The sequence below is a fragment of the Dermochelys coriacea genome, chromosome 1, assembly GCF_009764565.3.
Source record: "Dermochelys coriacea isolate rDerCor1 chromosome 1, rDerCor1.pri.v4, whole genome shotgun sequence".
Lineage (NCBI taxonomy): Eukaryota > Metazoa > Chordata > Testudines > Dermochelyidae > Dermochelys > Dermochelys coriacea.
This window is the reverse complement of record NC_050068.2, coordinates 21,347,424-21,370,206: the sequence shown is the minus strand read 5'-3', so window position 1 is coordinate 21,370,206 and position 22,783 is coordinate 21,347,424. Positions and strand designations below refer to the sequence as shown.

Below are 22,783 nucleotides of genomic sequence, written 5' to 3'. Positions count from 1 at the left end.
CCAGTGATGGAGAATCCACGACAACCCTTGATATATTATTCCAATGATTAATTACCCTCACTGTTAAAAGACACTTCAGAGGAAGATGTAAGAGCTCCTAAATAGGCAGATGTGGGATAATCTGCCCCACACACAGGTCTCACCCTGGTCTCTCATAGTTAGAGATTGGCTCAAACCCTGAATCACAGGGTTTAATTTCCCTCCCAAAATGTTTGTAGTCATTAATTATCACAAAACTGGATATTCTTGATATCCACATAAATATCTAATCCCTTTTTGAATCAAAGTGCAGTGTCCCCACATTGCTTTAGTAGCTCCCAGAAAACTTCAAGGTGTAAAAATAATTGACAAAATATGCAACCTTCGCACTTGTTTTGGCAAAACACTTGTGCACAATAGGGAAACTATTTATTTTCTACATCCCATAATTGCTAATGAATGAAGAGCCTTATGGTTAACATTTCCATAACAACCAGGTCTCAGATAATGTATTCCTATATGTTTCTCCAAAATACAGTGATGACCAGGATTTACTCATACTTGCATAATGAACTGCCTGTTTTTTTAAGTAAGATCCAATATGGCGTATAAAAACAGCCATTGACTCTTATAGTGAACAGCCATTAGGGACAGTTTTAAAATTGACCCCCAGGTAACCACGTTTTGCTACAATTAAAAAGTGACATAATAAGTAAATAGGACCTATATATTGTACCTGTCCAGCCCCACCATGATCTTGACAAAGAGGGGATGGAGTTCTGGGTCTGGTAGCATGAATTAGGTTGGGACCGCAGTCCATTTCAGTCTTTGAGAAACATGGAGGAGCAGATGATGTTGCACTAGGAATAGACAACAGGACATGTGCATCAGTTTATTACAAGGGCTGTGTACAGACACCAACACACTGGGCATAAAGCAGTTTTGCAATGGAGTTTGGCACATCACTGAGAAACTAAACACATGTTCATGAATGCACACCAGAGGATAGTGCCCACACATAAAGAGATGGCTTTAAGACAAAGCTGGGCACAAATTCTCTAAATTGCTACATCCTCCAGTAAAAAGAACAAACAGAAAACCTCATTGGTGCTCCCAAACAGCCAGTCACAAGTCACAGGCCTCCCAACGGCTGCCCTCCTTTCTTCCCTTAGGTCTTGTCATCCCAGGCACTGGAGAGCTAGCCCCTGTCTGGTTCCTGCTGCAGCAGGAGTCATCCAGCAGTGCTCAGGTGTGTGCTACTCCTCTTGTTGCTCACAGCTGCAATACTGGTTCCTGCGCTTCCTCAGCTACGTGGCCTGGACCTTGCCTTAATCGGCCTCTGAACTCATGGGCTTATACAGGGAGTCTTTGCATTGGCTTCAAAACCATAAGATCAGGACCATAGCTTCAAACTGAGCTTAACGATAGACTGTTCTAGGGTATGGTTATACCAGAGTAGGAGGTGTAATTCCCAGCTCAGTTGACATACCTGCGCTAGCTCTGACCGAGGTAGCATGCTAAAATAGCAAGGTAGCTGCAGCAGCACAAATCACAGGACCAGCTATCCCCCCTGAGTAGGGTTTCAGACACGATCATACTGAGGCGGTTAGCCTTCTCCTGCCACATGCATCTCACACTTCTATTTTTAGCATGCTACCTCGATCGGAGCTAGCGTAGGTATGTCTACCTGAGCTGGACATAAACCTCTAGCGCCAGTGTGGTCATACCCTGTGTCACAGCCAGTACCTAATTTGCCATCAGCGTACACATATGATGCTTTGTCATGCACACTGTCACAGCCTGGCCCAGAAGCAATTCTAGGAGTTCATCCACTATCTCTTGAGAAAACACAGTAAAACCTCAGTTAGCCAAATGTGCCCAGGAAGGAACACCTAAAGACAGGGCTAAACAAATTTTCTGGAAATTAAATTACCCCATGGAGAAACAGGAAAGCAGGACACAGAACTCTGCAGGAATTCACTTGCATTTATAGTTGCTGAATAAAAAATGTGCTACCGATCGGTTAGGGTCCAATCTATCGTCTGCTGAGGATTGTCCCATGGCTAATGGTCCAAAGGCCCAGTTCCCAGATCTGACGCAGACACCCTGTGTGACTGTAAAACAGGGATAACAGTACGTGCCCCCCTCACAGGCGCATGGCGAGGATAAATTCAATAGTGTCTGTGAGGTGCTCAGCTGCTGTGGTGATAGTGGCCAGAGAGGCAGAGAGATGGTTCAGATGCAAAGCAGCGATGTATATCTTTAAATGACCAATAAATAAGGCAGGGGATGGAAACATGCATTCAGTTTTCTCCTATTTCATTGACTGTATTCAAATGAACAGAGAGGGGGAGACAATGGTCCTGAACAACAACACTCTCATCTTGTTTGAACTTCCCTAAAGCTCGAGATGTCCCAGATCCAGGCTCCTCTCGCTATTTAACTAACAGTGTCATCTAAATGTCAGGCACCTGGGAACACAGTTATACTGGGCATTGTACATACATTTAAATACACTACATATTGTGAGACACTATGCTGATGGGGGCCATATAAGTACCTAAGATCAATATAGATAGATTGCTAGTGGTGAACGCTGTAAACAAAGAGAAAGCAATTTGGTAAGAGAAGCAATTCTATCTACCTATCAATCTTTGGCCGTTCTATTGTGCCCATCACAGTAATAAGTTTTAGTACAAAAGAAAAAGCCTCTAGGTTAACTGATTAAACCCCAGACAAACAATGGAGATGGGCACTGTTCTATCCCCTTGGTGCATGAGAAGTTTGAATTTCACTTTGCCCTGTAAAGTAGTATCTGTCAAATAAAAACAAAGAGCTCCTACATGTTTAATCATGGCTGAATTGGGTCTCGGTGACCTCATGGAACAACTGATAGTGTCAAACAAAGCTCAGACAAGCAGTGAAAACATTTAGAAGCCATTAGAAGAGCACTCTGAGTCTCTCTTCCATTAAATGTTTATAAACTCTGCAGACTGTTCTCATCAAGTAGGAGGATCAAGTTCACTCAACTCCACTGTGATGGTAAGAGGATCCTGAACCTCTTGAATAATTGTTTGCATTTAGTAACCAAACTATCAGATACAAAATGGAGATGGCGTCAGACGAAAATGAAGTAGACACCAGACACTCACAAAAACTTGTACTATACCTCCCAGACAGAAAAAAAAATGTGAGATGAGCCAATGGCACTGTGAGATGAGCCAATAGCACACCCTTACTGTAGATTTGGGATTTTTTAAAGGGCTGTTGCATGATAAAAGCTTCAGTCAATGGGAATTTTTAACCTTTAGTTTACTTAGGTAATTAACTTTTATCTCAAGAAAATAAACTGGTACACTGATACACTGATTGAGGGATAAGCTGGAACTTGGTGTCCCAGGGACATTATACAGAAAATGCCCATTTCTACTATTCATCCCCAAATAGCTTAGATTTTGACATGTTTGTACAATAATTCTAATAAACACAAATTAAATCTACTTACTTATCCGACTTCAGAGGATTACTGCTAATGGACACAAAGATACAAAATATTGGCCACATTCTAAAGCCTTTACTCGAGAGCCTGAATCTGCCACATGAAGCAGATTCGGGTAACAATTTTAAAAGCACCTAAGTGACTTGGGAGCCTATTTGCCACTTTTCAAAAGTGACTCCGGGACTTAGGAGCCTACATCTCATTGAAAGCCAATGGAACTTAGGTTCCTAAGGGTGGGATTCCCATGGGGGACTTAGATGCCTAACGGCCACTTTAGGCATTTAAGTCCATAATGTAGGTCCTCAAAACCCACTCAGCTGCTGGCTAACCCTGTAGCTGCCTAAGGTCCCTAAGCATCTAGGTTTCCATTGGTAAGTCCACTAGGTGCCTAAATTTCTGTCAGTGCAGAGCCAGTGTCCTGACACCACCAAGCAGCTCAGCACTTGACTCGTTCATAAGTCCCAATGGGATTCACAAACTAGGCATTCTCCTGCCTGTCTCACCTGCAGGGCCTGATCCAGTAGACACGCTCAGAGGCCACTTTAGAGCATGTCTACCGATTGGGACCCGCACAAAACACAGCCTCTGGAGGAACAGGAAAAGGTAGTGGTAGAAGACTTAGGCACCTAACTTGTTTGGTGCTTTTGAAAATCCCACTAGGTGCTTATCTGCATCTTTAGGTGCCTAAATATCTTTAAAAATCTGCCCCCAGGTCATGTTTGAAAATAGGATTTAGGCACTTTTGAAAATTTTACCCCCCTTTCCTCATTAGTTTAATTAATAATTTTCTTTTTTCACAATTAATACAGACTTTATAACTGCAGTTCAGTGCAAGATCAAGACACTGAAAAGCTTATAGTTACCCTTATCCACTTCTCTCAGGGATTCTCACCTTTCAGGGGCATTCTTTTGCTTGATGTTCTTCTCCAGCTCATCAGTCAGATTGAACCCTGACACTTTGGCAGGAACAATAGATTGTCGGGACAGAAGGCGCTTAATGGGAAGATTCTCTGTAAGTGTGAAACAAGGAAAATCCCAAGAACAGCATCTCTGTGATAACTTAGAAGAGAATAGCAGGGGAGCTCATACAAGATACACAGTGTAGATGTGTTGCAGCATTTCCATGTTTTAAAAATGCCTTGGGAACAGATTCTGATAGTCTTAGAAGTCACTTATTCTGTGAGTACTCCCATTGATTCCAATGCCGTAAAACCATTCTTTTACCACTGAACTACATTAGTTATGGAGGAGTTTCAGTCGCCTACAGGTTTTAATACCTGTCTGATACATAATATCATGGGTCTTTCCCAGCTATGAATTTCTATAATGCAGCATCATTCCCCACACTCTACACTATACTGTGTTCTAACGAATGGGGCTACCAGTGCCTTTGGGAGATTGTTGCACAGCCTTATAAATCTCAGTGTCAGGAATATTTTCCATGAGAGTGGGACAGGTCCTCAGATGGTATAAAATGATGTAGCTCCAGCACCTGGCTCAGTGAGTCTAAGTTTTCCTTTACTTAATTTCATTCCATAACCCCTGGTTATAGCCCCAAAACAATAAATAATTGAAGATGGTTATCTCAACCCTGCTTAATTTGGCAATGCTATACAGCAACTGACTGATTTTCAGCTGAATTCAATGAGAGTGGCAGGTGCACAGAGCCTCCAAAGCATGCCGGCCACTTTCAATCAATCTCTTGAGGCTAAAGCATTTTTAGTTGCTTTTCTCTAAATAACTTCTGGTTTATTTGTCTCTTCCTAACTTTGACCAACTAGTCTCAGACCCCATTCCCTGTCCATCGATAAAGCACAATGCAGAATGTGGCTCGTTGGCTGAGACTCACGACTTATCTATACAGGAAAGTTACAGCAGTATAAGCTAAGGTGTGAATGTAAACCAATATATTTATACTGGTGTAACTCCCCATGTGGAGTTACATACCAAAATAAAAGTGTCCACACAGGGAGTTATACTCGTTTATTTTTACCAATATACTGATAAAACTTTCCTGTGGAGATAAACCCTAAGCATGGGAATTTACAGCCCTAAAGGATTATTTCTGTGATGTTTATGAGCAACTTGAAAGTGAGGGTTAGAATGAAAATTGCTTCCCAGCTTTAAAGATAGAATTCAGTATTGGCATAGGCTGGCAGCCTTCAAGTGATCATCACAGGAAGCTGCGTTCTCTCCAGATAAAAGCCAGCTGTGATTTTGTACGAGGCACACACCATACTGGAATGCTAATAGATTTTCTGAACTTTCAGTGCTTTTTGCCTAGCCAAACTCATAAAACTGCAGAGAGCCTTTTGCAATACAGTCTAGCTATTAGAGATGAATGGAAATATCCTCTTGAATTGGAAGGGTTGGACCCTTTTGTGATTCCATGATGGCTAGCATGATTGATCATTGCCAAGATGGATGCTTACACCTGTTAAATGTGTGCCAGACCATGTGCAAACTGCACATTTTAAACTTGGCCCCTATTGTCTAACAAGTGAATGACAATGAACCTGTAACAATATTCAGTTGACAACCTACCTTTTTTACTGCTACTGTAACTATAAGTTCTCTCTTTTTCTATTGGCTCCTTTTCTTTGTTGGACTTTTCACGTTCTTCTATGATGGTTTCCATGGCTGCTTTGTTGTCTGTTTCCTTCAACTCAATCCTGGAAACAAGGAAAAGATATCAGTTTGTTTTGTAGAACATATACCAGAATCGAAGGCACAATGTTGTATTAGTAACCTGGTCACACAAGCATCTTTAGCACTACTGTAAAGATTGCACTTTTCAAAAGCAGAATATAGAGCAGCCTTAAGGATTATGCATGTAAAATGATTTACATAAAAACGGACAGTAACAAAAATTATTCTTTATGGCAATCTATATGTCATGAAGTAAGGCAGAAAGTATTCAGTTTACTTAACTATTCTCAGTCATTTACATTTCTATCATTCCTTTTATACCGAAGGACACCAAAGCTCTATGTTTAGGGCCCTACCAAATTCAAGGCTGTGAAAAACGCATCCCGGACTGTGCAATCTGGTCTTCCCCCATGAAGTCTGGTCTTTTGTATACTTTTACCCTATATTATATAGATTTCACGGGGGAGACCAGCGTTTCTCAAACTGGGGTCCTGACCATAGGCGCCAACTTCTGCTGGCGCCGGTGGGTGCTCGACCCCCCTCTGTCCCTGGCCTTGTCCCAGCTCCACCCTGCCCCGCGCCCTCCCCACCCCTGTCCCGCCCCCATTTCAACCCCATCCCCAAAGTTCCTGCCAAAATTCCACCCCCTCCCTGCCCCATTGGACTCCTTCTCCAAATCCCCGCCCCAGCCCTGCCTCTTCCCTGCTGCCTCCCCTGAGCGCACCATGTTCCTGCTTCTCCCTTCTCCCTCCCGTAGCTTGTTACACCACAAAACAGCTGTTTCGCAGCTGCAAGCGCGGGGAGGTAGGCGGAAGAGCAGGGACACGGCATGCTCAGGGAAGGAGGCAGAGGTGAGGTGAGGCGGGGAGATGGGGAGGGGAGCTTGGCTGATGGGGGTGCAGAGCTCCCATTAATTTTTTTCCGTGGGTGGTCTAGCCCCGGAGCACCCATGGAGTTGGCACCTATGGTCCCGACTCAACAGGTAGCTGGGGGGGAGCGTCATGGTATTGCCTCTCTTACTTCTGCACTGCCATCAGAGCTGGGTGGCCGGAGAGCAGCAGCTGCTGGCCAGGCACCCAGCCCTGAAGGCAGCACCCCTTGCAGCAGCAGCACAGAAATAAAGGTGGCAATACCCTACCATGCCACCCCTTCTTCTGTGCTGCTGCCTTCAGAGCAGGGCAGCTAGTGAGTGGTGGCTGCTGGCCGAGGTTCCAGCTCTGCAGGCAGCAGCGCAGAAGTAAGGGAGGCAATACCAGACCATGCCATCCTTATTTCTGCGCTGCTGCTGGCAGCTGCTCTGCCTTCAGAGCTGGGCTTCCAGCCAGCAGCTGCTGCTGTCCAGCTGCCTAGCTCTGAAGGCAGCGCTGCTGCCAGCGCAGAAGTAAGGGTGGCAGTACCGCAGTCCCCCCTACAATAATCTTGTTATCCTCCCCACCTCCACAACCCCTTTTGGGGTCAGGACCCTTAAAGTTACAACACCGTGACATTTCAGATTTAAATATCTGAAATCATGAAAATTAAATTTTTTAAAATCCTATGACTGTGAAATTGACCAAAATGGACTGTGAATTTGGTTGGGCCCTGTCGATGTTGAAGGCTTTATCAGTATGAGTGTGTGATTCATTTCATCCCAAGCCACACCAATAAACCCTTTAGATCACACCACATCAATAAACCATGTATTCTGTGTATGCTACACATTTGACAGAGATGTCACTATTGGAGATGCTTTAGAAAGCTGCAAATATTTCACTTGTGCTGTGTTTTACATTCCCGTTCATTTAAAGCCAGGCTCCAATCATAGGCGCCCACTTCTCCCAGCACCAGTGGGTGCTCGCCCCTACCCCCCAACTCCCACCCCTTCCCCAAAGCCCCAACTCCGCCCCCTCGCTGCCCCTGTTGGACCCCTTCCCCAAATCCCCGCCCTGGCCCCGCCTCTTCCCAGAGCGCACTGCATTCCCGCTCCTCCCCGCTCCCTCCCAGCGCTTCCTGCTGCAAAACAACTGTTTCGTGGCAGCAAGCGCTGGGAGCTAGGGGGAGAAGCGGAGCCGCAGCGCGCTCAGAGGAGGAGGTGGAGCAGAGGCGGAGGTGAGCTGGGGCAGGGGGTGGGGCAGGGAGCTGCCGGTGGGTGCAGAGCACCCACCAATTTTTCCTCGTGGGTGCTCCAGCCCCAGAGCACCCACGGAGTCAGCGCCTATGGCTCCCATAGGATCCCAGCCTGCAAGGTGCAAGAGCTCTGTTAAGTGCTGAGCATCTTCAGGTGTGCGGAAACTGAGCTGAGCAACTTGGTAATGGGTACTCAGCCCCTCTCAGGATCAGCCCCTCAGTTACCTAAAGTCCACCCAAATGGGACTTGGAGGGAGAGGAAAAAATAAAACTAATATATTTTAGAAACTCAAAAAATTACCTAAAATCATAGAATCATAGAATCATAGAATATCAGGGTTGGAAGGGACCCCAGAAGGTCATCTAGTCCAACCCCCTGCTCAAAGCAGGACCAAGTCCCAGTTAAATCATCCCAGCCAGGGCTTTGTCAAGCCTGACCTTAAAAACCTCTAAGGAAGGAGATTCTACCACCTCCCTAGGTAACGCATTCCAGTGTTTCACCACCCTCTTAGTGAAAAAGTTTTTCCTAATATCCAATCTAAACCTCCCCCATTGCAACTTGAGACCATTACTCCTCGTTCTGTCATCTGCTACCATTGAGAACAGTCTAGAGCCATCCTCTTTGAAACCCCCTTTCAGGTAGTTGAAAGCAGCTATCAAATCCCCCCTCATTCTTCTCTTCTGCAGACTAAACAATCCCAGCTCCCTCAGCCTCTCCTCATAAGTCATGTGCTCTAGACCCCTAATCATTTTTGTTGCCCTTCGTTGTACTCTTTCCAATTTATCCACATCCTTCCTGTAGTGTGGGGCCCAAAACTGGACACAGTACTCCAGATGAGGCCTCACCAGTGTCGAATAGAGGGGAACGATCACGTCCCTCGATCTGCTCGCTATGCCCCTACTTATACATCCCAAAATGCCATTGGCCTTCTTGGCAACAAGGGCACACTGCTGACTCATATCCAGCTTCTCGTCCACTGTCACCCCTAGGTCCTTTTCCGCAGAACTGCTGCCGAGCCATTCGGTCCCTAGTCTGTAGCGGTGCATTGGATTCTTCCATCCTAAGTGCAGGACCCTGCACTTATCCTTATTGAACCTCATTAGATTTCTTTTGGCCCAATCCTCCAATTTGTCTAGGTCCTTCTGTATCCTATCCCTCCCCTCCAGCGTATCTACCACTCCTCCCAGTTTAGTATCATCCGCAAATTTGCTGAGAGTGCAATCCACACCATCCTCCTGTTCATCCTCCATCATCCAAAATATCATGACAGTGCTGTAATTTTACAGTTCAACATATCACGTGGTACTAGGACTAGAAACAAATAATTGATACTATTGGAAAGTCCTTGAAAAGTTCACTTTTCTAATGGTGAAAGTCTACCCCTGATGATTCACAAAGTGTCATATTTTAAACCCATCACTGTTACATGAACGGATAGTTCCTGTTCTGAACCAGTGTCATGGGGGCAGGAAGGGGGAGACAGGGTGGAACTCCTCCTCTGGGGGAAAGGAGGAAATGATTCCCTGGGAGGTTGTGTACCTCAGTTAGGTTATGAAGGGAAGGGAATTATTGAAGAGGGAAACAAGATATCCTTTTGTCTTTTTGACTTGTCACTTTTTCCTGTGGATTTTCTACCCAGGAAGACGGGTGGTAGGGATTCATTCAATTGAATGCCACAAATACCAGTAACATACATGACCATATGTCTTTTGTAAGTCTAAGGCCAGATCCATAATTTAAACTGTTCATGTAAAAATCAGGCAGCATATATATTTAAACTCCTTTTGAAATCTTACACAAAAGAAAGAGATGAGGCAGGTGAAGCATTATGAAAAACATTATCTAACCTTGTCTATATTTGGAAGTTAATTCAGATTATGGTAAAGTGTGAAGTTAAAGTGCAACAACTATTCCTAAATAACTCCATGAGTGGACTCTCTTATCCTGGGATAAAATTGCCTTGTTCCAATTTAGCTTAATACTTTTTTAAAGAATAAGAGTGCCCACACATAGAGTTATCCTGGAATAGCTACCCTGAATAGGTATACTGGAGTAATAATTCCATGTGTAGACAAGCCCTAACACAATAGATTCAGGGCTCTCAAATGTAAGATAGGAAATGCCAGCTTGGTCAGTGAACGGGTAAAGAAGCAGAAGTACTCACCTTGGAAACATGACAACACTGCAACCACAGGATTGAGACATAGCAGTTTCTCTGCCTGAAATGACTGAATCGCCCGTCCCGGGCCTCTACAATGACAGATATTTGAGATAACTTGGAGGACATTGTCTAGCAGGTAACAAATAAGGCAACCCTTTCTACTTCTAAAACAACAGGCTGCTGCTCCAAAATCCTGTCATAAAATTCTATTTCATTCACATTTGTCGTTCACTGTAACTGATGGAATCTGTCCCAGCCAATCACTGATAATGGATGATAATATTGTCATGATTTCTGAGTGGTCAGGAATCATTAGACTCAATAAAGAGGATATTTACTTTCCAGTAGAGAAGCAAGTGGAGACAGGTACATGGTTAATACATGTTACTAGTGTGGTTTTAAAGCACTGCTTGTTTGGTTAGTTGTACAGTTCCTGCAGATTATGGACTTGAACAGACATCAATTAGTCCAGTTAAGGTTTCATTCACAAAGCGGCAGCAAGTCTTTCCCACAGCTAAAATGTCTGTCCTTGTACCAAGGAGGAACACAAACTCAGGCCTTCTTTTTCTTTGCCCAGAGTACTATTATTCATTATTATTTGTACAACAGTAGCACCCTGAGGTGCCAATCGGGACCCTGTTGTGCTAACGGTTGAACAAACATGTAGTCAAGAGATGGTCCTTGTCCCAGAGAACATTATGACAGGATGCAATACGTAGGATTGGGAGAGAGACACTGGATGGGACTCAGGAGATCAGGATTCTGTTCCAGACTCTGCCGCAATCTTCTTGTGTGCCCTTGGGTAAGTCACTTAGGGCATGTCTACACTACAGTCCGAGGTGTGATTGCAGCACATGTAGACATACCCAAACTAGCTTTAATCTAGCAAGCTCAGGTCCCAATAGCAGTGAAGTCATGGCAGCACAGGCTAGCCACCTGAGTACATACTCAGACTCCCTAGCAGGCTCATTCCGTGCCGCCATGGCTTCATTGCTATTGGTATCTGAGCTAGCTAGAATAAAGCTAGCTTGAGTATGTCTACATGTGCTGCAATTGCACTTCCGATTACAGTGTAGACATACGCTAAGCTTGTATGTGTCTCAGTTCCCCATCTTTAAAATAAGGATAACAACATTATAACAACGTTGAGCTGTCCTGGCTGTTGAGATTGTGAGCACTGCTGATCAGGGACTATCTCTTACTATGTGTATCCACAGCACCAAACACAGCAGGGCTCTGAACTTAGTGGAGGCCTCTAGGCACTACTAGAAAACAAAGAATAAATAAATTATAATAATACAGGAGGACAAGGTAAGAATAATAACGTACAAGACTAGCTGTGTGCACAGTGTGACCCACCACCTGCCTAATAGACATTATTGACTGATACTGACTCAAAATAATTTAAGTTCTCCTGGGAAAATGATAAACTTACATTGGAAAGAGCGTTCACCAGATTGCCACTGCCATCCATGGCTTGAAGGAAATCTTTGTAAAATTTCATTTTCACTTTGTTGTCCCGGATAACGAGAACTCCGATTCCCTTGAAAGCGAATTCAACATTCTGTTTGATAGCGATGGATCGTGAGAAAAAAAGCAGGGTCTCTTTTACACATCCTTCCACTATCTCCCTGTTAAATGGACCCTCCAGAGATAACATGATGAAGTTCAGTTGAATAATTGGGATATCACCTGAAATCAACAATCAGGGGAACCCACTAATTCAAACAGCAAGCAGACTTCCTAAATAGCAGCAACAACAAGGCTGTGAATTAATGAATCACATTTTGTACTTACGTAACACCTAAAAGGCTCAAAGCACTTTACAACCATGAATAAAGCCTCACAAAACTGTTATGAGGTCATTATTATATCCATTTTACTGGTCTTCTTACATCTCCATATAGCTCGTTATTCTGAAGGATCCCAAGCTCTTTAAAAGCAAACTGATATGCCAGCTATACAGGGATGACTTCCTCAATATGAAAATACAAAAATGAAACATGGCAGCTATACAGCACAGGATTTCAGGGCAGGAAGTGAAGAATACTGTATGCAGTTGAAATTGCAGGGGCATGGAACATGAAACCAGAGTAGGAATTTAACCAGGACCCCTATTCTTAAATACAGTGATCTTTGATAACCACAAGTGATCAGAACTTTCATTTTGCAACTCATTTTAGAGATATGGGGACTGATTCTGCACTCCATTACACCATTGCTGTACACCATTGTAACTATTAACTCTGCATAACTATTGAAATCCGCATAAGCCCAACATAATGCAGAGGAGAATCAGGCTTGGTCTACATTCAGTTTTTGTTCCAAATTAACTGTTCCAGTTAAGAGTGCAATTTTCTTTAAAACAGATACAGTTAAATCGTACAACCCCAAGTATGAACACTATTTATGCAAGTATAAAGGTGCCTTATATCTGCACAGCTTATGATGGGAATAAGCATTACGTGTATAAGCACAGTTTATTCCCATATAAGGCACCTTGAAAACATGCATCCGATGAAGTGAGCTGTAGCTCACGAAAGCTTATGCTCAAATAAATTTGTTAGTCTCTAAGGTGCCACAAGTACTCCTTTTCTTGACAACAGTGTAACTGCATCCATTTGTATCAATTTAATTATACTAGTTTCAAACCAATATAGTTAAAATGGTACAAAGACTGTGCTGGCCAGTTCTTAGATCTGTTACCTTCGGCAGTACAGTTCCCTAACAATTTGCCTGCCCATTTCTCTGCCTTCAGTACCATTGCTCTGTCACCAGGGGGCACCAGATTGAGACTCAAACTCAAAAGAAAAGGAGTACTTGTGGCACCTTAGAGACTAACAAATTTATTAGAGCATAAGCTTTCGTGAGCTACAGCTCACTTCATCGGATGCATTTGGTGGAAAAAACAGAGGAGAGATTTATATACACACACAGAGAACATGAAACAATGGGTTTATCATACACACTGTAAGGAGAGTGATCACTTAAGATAAGCCATCACCAGCAGCAGGGGGGGGGGAAGGAGGAAAACCTTTCATGGTGATAAGTAAGGTAGGCTAATTCCAACAGTTAACAAGAATATCAGAGGAACAGTGTGGGGTTGGGGGGGGGAGAAATACCATGGGGAAATAGTTTTACTTTGTGTAATGACTCATCCATTCCCAGTCTCTATTCAAGCCTAAGTTAATTGTATCCAGTTTGCAAATTAATTCCAATTCAGCAGTCTCTCGTTGGAGTCTGTTTCTGAAGCTTTTTTGTTGAAGGATAGCCACACTTAGGTCTCTAATCGAGTGACCAGAGAGAGTGAAGTGTTCTCCAACTGGTTTTTGAATGTTATAATTCTTGACATCTGATTTGTGTCCATTCATTCTTTTACGTAGAGACTGTCCAGTTTGGCCAATGTACATGGCAGAGGGGCATTGCTGGCACATGATGGCATATATCACATTGGTAGATGCGCAGGTGAACGAGCCTCTGATAGTGTGGCTGATGTGATTAGGCCCTATGATGGTATCCCCTGAATAGATATGTGGACAGAGTTGGCAACGGGTTTAGTTGCAAGGATAGGTTCCTGGGTTAGTGGTTCTGTTGTGTGGTGTGTGGTTGCTGGTGAGTATTTGCTTCAGATTGGGGGGCTGTCTGTAAGCAAGGACTGGCCTGTCTCCCAAGATCTGTGAGAGTGATGGGTTGTCCTTCAGGATAGGTTGTAGATCCTTGATGATGCGTTGGAGAGGTTTTAGTTGGGGGCTGAAGGTGATGGCTAGTGGCGTTCTGTTATTTTCTTTGTTGGGCCTGTCCTGTAGTAGGTGACTTCTGGGTACTCTTCTGGCTCTGTCAATCTGTTTCTTCACTTCAGCAGGTGGGTATTGTAGTTGTAGGAATGCATGATAGAGATCTTGTAGGTGTTTGTCTCTGTCTGAGGGGTTGGAGCAAATGTGGTTATATCGTAGAGCTTGGCTGTAGACAATGACTAAAACCTCTCCAACGCATCATCAAGGATCTACAACCTATCCTGAAGGACGACCCATCACTCTCACAGATCTTGGGAGACAGGCCAGTCCTTGCTTACAGACAGCCCCCCAATCTAAAGCAAATACTCACCAGCAACCACACACCACACAACAGGACCACTAACCCAGGAACTTATCCTTGCAACAAAGCCCGTTGCCAACTCTGTCCACATATCTATTCAGGGGATACCATCATAGGGCCTAATCACATCAGCCACACTATCAGAGGCTCGTTCACCTGCGCATCTACCAATGTGATATATGCCATCATGTGCCAGCAATGCCCCTCTGCCATGTACATTGGCCAAACTGGACAGTCTCTACGTAAAAGAATGAATGGACACAAATCAGACGTCAAGAATTATAACATTCAAAAACCAGTTGGAGAACACTTCAATCTCTCTGGTCACTCGATTACAGACCTAAGAGTGGCTATCCTTCAACAAAAAAGCTTCAAAAACAGACTCCAACGAGAGACTGCTGAATTGGAATTAATTTGCAAACTGGATACAATTAACTTAGGCTTGAATAGAGACTGGGAATGGATGAGTCATTACACAAAGTAAAACTATTTCCCCATGGTATTTCTCCCCCCCACACCACCCCCCACTGTTCCTCTGATATTCTTATTAACTGCTGGAATTAGCCTACCTTGCTGGTCACCATGAAAGGTTTTCCTCCTTTCCCCCCGCTGCTGCTGGTGATGGCTTATCTTAAGTGATCACTCTCCTTACAGTGTGTATGATAAACCCATTGTTTCATGTTCTCTGTGTGTGTATATAAATCTCTCCTCTGTTTTTTCCACCAAATGCATCCGATGAAGTGAGCTGTAGCTCACGAAAGCTTATGCTCTAATAAATTTGTTAGTCTCTAAGGTGCCACAAGTACTCCTTTTCTTTTTGCAAATACAGACTAACATGGCTGCTACTCTGAAACTCAAAAGAGTTTTTTTTTTAAAGCAGCCCCATGGTGCTGCACAAAAGGCATAATTAATACCATTGCTCCCCACTCTGTGCAAACATGATGGTATTGATGTGAAACTCCTTTTGTTCAGAATACATACAACTGTACACATGCTTCATAAAACCTATTGTTTGTTCGGGTCTATTTTAAGCTGTCTCCAGTTGATTACTCTATTAAGGTATGTGCCGCTAAAATAAAATAAAAAAATGGTTGCAGGCCACTTTAGACTTGGAGTTGTGCATGTGTAAAACCTGGCACAAAGCTTTGAATTTGCAGAGCTGAAGTATTGTGTAAGATGGATATGGAATTTCAGTGGTAATAAAGTTTTACTAGAATATATTGCAGCTACCATAAAAGCTCCACAGATGTGGCATTATGCAGTCAGAAGGTAAAAGAACATTTCAAACAGCGACATACTAACCTTACACAGGATATAAATATAAAAGCAACAGTGTCTTGTAAAGAAATTCCCTCTTGGTGTCTTATCGACAGAGCCTACGTTGTTATCAGTGAAGGAATTCTATACATGTATCCCATTTGGTTGCTTAGCTATTAATCTTGTCAGATATTTTATAGCACAGGATAAATATGTTTCAAAGAAAGGCAAATGCCATAATCAAACTTCTTACCAGGAGTGTGTATTTTGGCAAGTTTGAGTCCATGAATCTGGGCTAGTTTCTCAGACAGAAGAAACACAGGTCTTCGAATAAGGATAAATTTATTGTTGCCGACATCTAATTTTTGTCTTAAAAAGGAGAATGTTCCAAGCCCTGGTATTTGGACACCCTGAAAAATAAGCAATAATAAATATTCAGGAAGGAGGGGAAACATTTTTGCTTCTATATAATCACACTCAATTCATAATTTGTTATTCTATGCCAGAGCATTTTGATGGTGATGATTGACATCTGGTCCACACCTTATGTTTTCCGGTGCAGGGAAGCGGGATGGGGCAATTCTCAGAGCTCCCTGAAAGCACCAAATATTTCCTATTTTTCTCCTCTCCCTCCCTTTCACTATTTGAAAAAAAACATTGATATAGTAACTGCAAAATTAATAACCCTAATCTAGAGAAGCCCCAAAGAGCTTGACTCTGCAAATCCTTACCCCACTGAGTAAACCTCCTACCCACACAAGTAGCACCATAGGTTATATTTGGACTACATTCCCCTGAGTAAGGACTACTCCTACAATCAAGGATTGGCAGGAGCAGGTTCTAAGTGCTTAACCTAGCAATCTAAATACTTTACGAAACTTATATTTCTTTGTTAGATACAATGAATTGAAATAGCCAAAAATGTGCATTAGGGCACTGCTAGATTTTTCTGGAATCCCCAGAGCAACCTGTTGGCTTGGTACCAATCTTAACATATTTGCCATTTCATGAATGGCTAATTTTTAAAATAAGGGGTTATTTCTCCTTTAAAACAAAAGAAATGAGCACAACGGGGTTTTTAAAATCTGTTCTTAGCATGGAAAACAGGCCTAAAGGGGTATCATACTAAAATTTCCACCTCTATAAAAAGTGTTAAGCTTCCTTACATACAGATCTACATGGTTGTTTTTTTTATATCTAACTTTACTATGCTACACTGTGCTGAATAACCCATTAAACTAGGTTTCAGAGTAGCAGCCGTGTTAGTCTGTATTTGCAAAAAGAAAAGGAGTACTTGTGGCACCTTAGAGACTAACAAATTTATTAGAGCATAAGCTTTCGTGAGCTACAGCTCACTTCATCGGATGCATCCGATGAAGTGAGCTGTAGCTCACGAAAGCTTATGCTCTAATAAATTTGTTAGTCTCTAAGGTGCCACAAGTACTCCTTTTCTTTTTCCAGTAAACTAGGTAAGAGAAACCTGTGGCACGTTTGTAGACTACAATGTACCTTTAGTTTGGTTTGCCTGTGCATGTCTCTTGCTTTAAGAGGAGGCGTGCATAACAGGTTTTAGTGGCGTGGGCGTGCATCAGAATCTTTGGAAACATTTGGGTTCAAGAGGAGGAATAAGATGTGAGGCCTACCTTGTTCATTGACAGCTGCCGTTCCACAAATTCAGACACATTGGCCCAAATACTAAAGACTTCTGAAATGCAAGTGAAACACAATATGTCATGATCTCTAGTGACAAGCATAGAAATTCGCCACACACCATGAAAAATAGGACTCTTCTGACTAATAAGAATGCAGCATTCCAGTGTAATCACAAGCATCCTGCATAGTTTATACATTCACTATAGAGCAATGATACTTGCTCCATAGGTAAGTTTTCAACCAAGTTCCATTTTAAACCTGATTTGGACCTTCTAAAACCTTCAGTAAGAGTCTGGAGTTGAAACAGATTTTTTCTACAAATTCTAAATGATTTTGGGCAAGGAGTTCTTGCAGCCTGACACATAACAGTGGACAGATGTTCAGAGTTCAAAACCTAGTTTTCACAAGCTTAGATTTTTAATTTAGAACAGCGCTAAGACCTGTCATTTCTAGCAATGTCACTACAGCACAGCAAAGCATCATAGGAAGCTTAACGCTTTCATTAAAAAACCAAATACCCCTCTTCCTTCCAAAAGCAAACCTTAAACCCAGTCACTAGGGAAACTTGTCAATGGAAGTTCCATGCAAATGCTTGCGAGAGGACTGGACTATTGAGAGTCATAAGGGGATCCAACAACCCTCCTGTATTTCACACACCATGTTATGTTTAAGCTGTATTTTATCCTTGGATAGATACACACGCTATACTCTTCTAGAGCACCAAACACTTTAACTAAGATGAGTTAAGCTGAGCAAATCTCCGTCGCATTTCTCCCATTTTACACATGGGGAAATTGAGGCCCAGACTTTTAGCAAGTGACTTTTGTCCAAAGGTCATGCAGGAAGTCCGTAGCAGAATCAGGAATAGAACCCAGACACCCTGGCTGCCATGTCTGTGCCTAAGGCACTGTACGTAGCGCTGTAGGGCGAGTGGCAGGATGGATGGGCATCCCTAGCATGCACCAGACACACAAAGGGCCTCTGGAGAACACCGTTGTACGTAGGAGTCTCCCTGAAGAAATTCACATGAATCAGGCTCCGGGGGGGGGGGGGGGGGGGGTGAAGACCTTACCATCTGCCGTGAGCTTTGGGAGCGTTGGGAACACACTCTTGCCAGACTCGAGGATTGCAGCATGGATATTGTCCAGCATTTTTACATTCCCCCCACCAAGGTAAAGCAGCAGAAAGCAGAGGGGCTTGTGCTGCTTTTCCTCTTCCAGGGGGCTGTCACCTTCCTGCCTTCCCCACCTCTCAGCTTCCCTCTGCTTTAGCACACTGCCCTCCTAGCCTCTCCCCCATTCCCTGCTCTGCTGCATCCTCCCCCGAGCCCCTGAGGAGAGAAGGAAGGAGAAGGCAAAAGAGCTGCTGGGGACCAGGGATTCAAAGGGCTGCTCAGGGGAAGGGGGAGGGAGCTTGCAGGGGGAGGGATGGAGCCGTATCCAGGACGCGAGAGAAGCTCACTGTTGCTAGAGCTTACATCATAATAGAGGCTCTAGGATCCTGCCCACCCGTGAGTTTCTGCCTGGAGTGCAAGGGGAGGTGTTCCCAGGTGGGTGTGTCGCAGTGCAAGCATCAGCCAAGCAGTGTAAAGCCTAGCTGCCCACTCTGCCTCCTTCTGGATAAACTTTAATGCATTGCCTAGAGTCTGGGAAGGAAGGATTTCTTTTTATTTGCTCTTTCATTAAGACCTAACCATGCAAACGGCCACAGCCCCTGGTTGCTCCCCCTTTCCCTTGGTGAAGTTAGTTTACTCTCTCTCTCCATAGCACAATAATAAAAAGACTAAAAGGCAAATCCAACACGACTCCTCTTTAAAATGCATCTAGCCAATGCACAAAAGTGCAACAGTTTCTAACGTCTGAAACAGTTTAATACAAAATACTACTATTTAAAATATCGGTCTATGCTATATATTGTAAAAAGAAAAGGAGGACTTGTGGCACATTAGAGACTAACAAATTTATTTGAGCATAAGCTTTCCTGAGCTACAGCTCACTTCATTGGATGCATTCAGTGGAATATACAGTGGGGAGATTTATATACATAGAAAACATGGAACAATGGGTGCTACCATACACACTGTAACAAGAGTGATAACTTAAGGTGAGCTATTACCAGCAGGAGAGCGAGGGGGTGGGGAGAGGAACCTTTTGTAGTGATAATCAAGGTGGGCCATTTCCAGCAGTTGAAAAGAATGTCTGAGGAACAATGGGGGGAATAAACATGGGGAAATAGTTTTACTTTGTGTAATGACCCATCCACTCCCAGTCTTTAGTCAAGCCTAAGTTAATTGTATCCAGTTTGCAAATTAATTCCAATTCAGCAGTCTCTCCTTGGAGTCTGTTTTTGAAGTTTTTTTGTTGAAAGATAGCCACTCTCAGGTCTGTAACCGTGTGACCGGAGAGATCGAAGTGTTCTCCGGCTGGTTTTTGAATGTTATAATTCTTGATGTCTTATTTGTGTCCATTTATTCTTTTATGTAGAGATTGTCCAGTTTGACCAATGTACATGGCAGAAGGGCATTGCTGGCACATATCACATTGATAGATGTGCAGGTGAACAAGCCTCTGATAGTGTGGCTGATGTGAACGAAGTAAAACTATTTCCCCAATGTTTATTCCCCAACCCCACCCCCCACTGTTCCTCAGACATTCTTGTCAACTGCTGGAAATGGCCCACCTTGATTATCACTACAAAAGGTTTCTTCCCCTCCCCTCTCCCCCCCCCCCCGCCCCAGTTCTCCTGCTGGTAATAGCTCACCTTAAGTGATCACTCTCCTTACAGTGTGTATGGTAACACCCATTGTTTCATGTTCTCTGTGTATATTACTCTCCCCACTGTATTTTCCACTGAATGCATCCGATGAAGTGAGCTGTAGCTCACGAAAGCTTATGCTCAAATAAATTTGTTAGTCTCTAAGGTGCCACAAGTCCTCCTTTTCTTTTTGCGAATACAGACTAACACGGCTGCTACTCTGAAACCTGCTATACATTGGGGGAGTAGTTTGGGAATTTTTTTAGTGATCAAAATCTATTCAGAATGAAAGGCAGCACACTGTAGGGCAGAGCTTAGCATCCTACAGTTCACACCAGTATTTAAATGTGGAGCGAATAGAGATTTTTAGTGGGAGTGAGGATTTAGTGTGCACACCTGTTTTCTTTTGCATAAACCGAGAGACAGTAGACCCAGATGCAGCTATACAACATTTCCAGTAAAGTTTTATCTCATCATGGAAATTCCTAAAGCCCCAACATGACACATGTAAATATAGTTTAATATATAGGATGATTAGACTAGCCTCTCTTAGGCTATCAGTCACAACAAAGTATTTAAAAAGGAAGAGCTTCTTATACTGTTAGGGAGGGGAAAACTAAGCTATCCTTTTCCACAGAAATTAAGCCCTAACCTTTGCTATATACATTGATGCTGGTGGGTTCAATAAGGCCTGAAAGGGGATAGAGATAGGTTTTCCTCCCTGCTCCACCTCTGATTGTGCAACTTCAGGCAAGTCACTTTCTATGTGGTTCTCTCTCCACCTGTCAATTGGGGAGAGTGATGCAGATCCTCCTTTGGGACATGCATGTTGGTCTATGGATTAAATACAAAACCACCCACACCTTGTTTACCTTTACACCTATATGCCGCATTGCTTACACTGTGTTGGTAACGTAGCATTGTATAGATGGAATATGGAGACCAAGGCCAGGTCTACAGTAGGAGCACTTTGCCAGTGTAGCTATACCACTATATTATACCAGAAAAAGCACTCCTAGTAGGTATAATTTATTCCAGCCCCTAAGCAAGATAAAAAGCATAATTTTCTTAGTATAACTCCATCTACCCTATGCAGTTCTGCTGGCACAGCTATATGTGGAAGAGGGTGGATCTCTGCCACTGTTCACTGACAGAGCTATGCCAGGAAAAGTATTAAGATTGACAGACTAAGCCCCCCTCTGCCGCCTCTTGCACACTATTCTTTATACAGGGACTGGACTAAATCCTGATCTACAGACAGTTTTTGTATTGATTTAGCTATCAGAAATGTGATTTTCTACACAAACTGCTATATCAGTATAACCTCTAGCATGGACAGTTATAGTGGTATGAAAGTTGCCTTGGAGTGGTGTAGTTTCCCCTTCCCTTACAGAAATATACTAATATAATTGCATCCACCTTAAAGGGAGGTGCACTGCTTTTTAACTAGCCTCGTATAAGTAAAGCAGTACAATGCGTGTGTCTGCAAGCCCTTAGTTTGCCACAAAGGAAATGCAGAGTTACAAAGAAAGGGCATTGTCATGTGTAATAAGTATATAGGAAAAAAGCACAACTAATGAGGTGGAGGAATAGCTATCAAAAATTTTAGGAATTAAAGGAACATTATCTGCTGAAAAAGCATGTTTTCTACCTCTAACATTAAGAGTTTTAAAACTCAAATGTAGTTTTAAAATTAGTTTCCTTTTCATTTTTAATGCTCATAGACTAAGGTGAGAAGGGACCATCATGATCATCTTGTCTGACCTCCTGCACATTGAACACCACAGAATCTCACCCACACACTCCTGTGATAGACCGCTAACCTCACTACCCTTTATGCTGTTTACTTTCTGCATTGCTGTTTCCTTGGACAACGGAAATAAACTAGTCACTTCCCCTAGTAGGCTTGAAGCAGTCCCCCAATCTTGCATTTGTAAAATGGATTTATTGGGATCTCTCAACCTGCACATGTCCCTTTGACTGTATGTGCACACACAAGAATCTCATTTAGCCAATAAAGCCTAGAACTCCTCTTTGATACAGTGCTTTACAACCATAGATTGCAAATCACTTTCCAAAGGCAAATATCTTTTTACAGACAGAGAAACATAGGCAATTAAACTGCTCAGCCATGATTTTCAGAAGTACTAGTGATTTTTGAATGCCTTGCTTTTTCATACCCAGTCTGAGACCTTGTAAAGCAGAATGATATTCAGGAGGTGCAGAGTAGCTGTCCTCTTAAAAGCACCTCCCAATCTCTAAGGTGTTAAGAACAACACCCAGGTGAGGAAGGGAAGTACTATTAGCCCCATTTTATAGATAGAGCACAGACAGATTAAGTGACTTTTCCAAGGTCACTACAAAGTCTACAAGAACAGGGAGTTGAACCAGGTCTTCCAAATCCCAGGCTAATACTCCAACCACTGGACTATCCTCCTTCCCACTGACATTTGAGCCACTGTCTCACTTAGAAAAACAAGTGAAAGACTAGACTTTAAACAATCTTAAAAAGTGAACTTTAAAATCCCAAATGGCATTTTTCTCTTTTTAGGCATGAACAATTTACTGTAAAGTATCTTCTACCCAACATATTATGCAACTCACTGATTTCTAGCCAGTCTCCATCTGT

General features: G+C 43.0%; 1 protein-coding gene across 1 annotated transcript in view; it reads right to left on the bottom strand.

Annotated features, from left to right (window-relative positions):
* The window catches only part of CCDC81 (coiled-coil domain containing 81), a 34,845-nt gene extending 16,037 nt beyond the window's left edge, over positions 1-18,808 (bottom strand). Inside the window, 8 exon segments of the mRNA XM_038378666.2 lie at positions 716-839; positions 4,371-4,488; positions 6,023-6,150; positions 10,399-10,484; positions 11,831-12,087; positions 16,001-16,157; positions 17,391-17,452; positions 18,473-18,808. Of these exon segments, the coding sequence (XP_038234594.1) occupies positions 716-839; positions 4,371-4,488; positions 6,023-6,150; positions 10,399-10,484; positions 11,831-12,087; positions 16,001-16,157; positions 17,391-17,452; positions 18,473-18,551 (1,011 nt within the window). The 5' untranslated portion in view covers positions 18,552-18,808.
* Between the last annotated feature and the right edge of the window lie 3,975 nt (positions 18,809-22,783).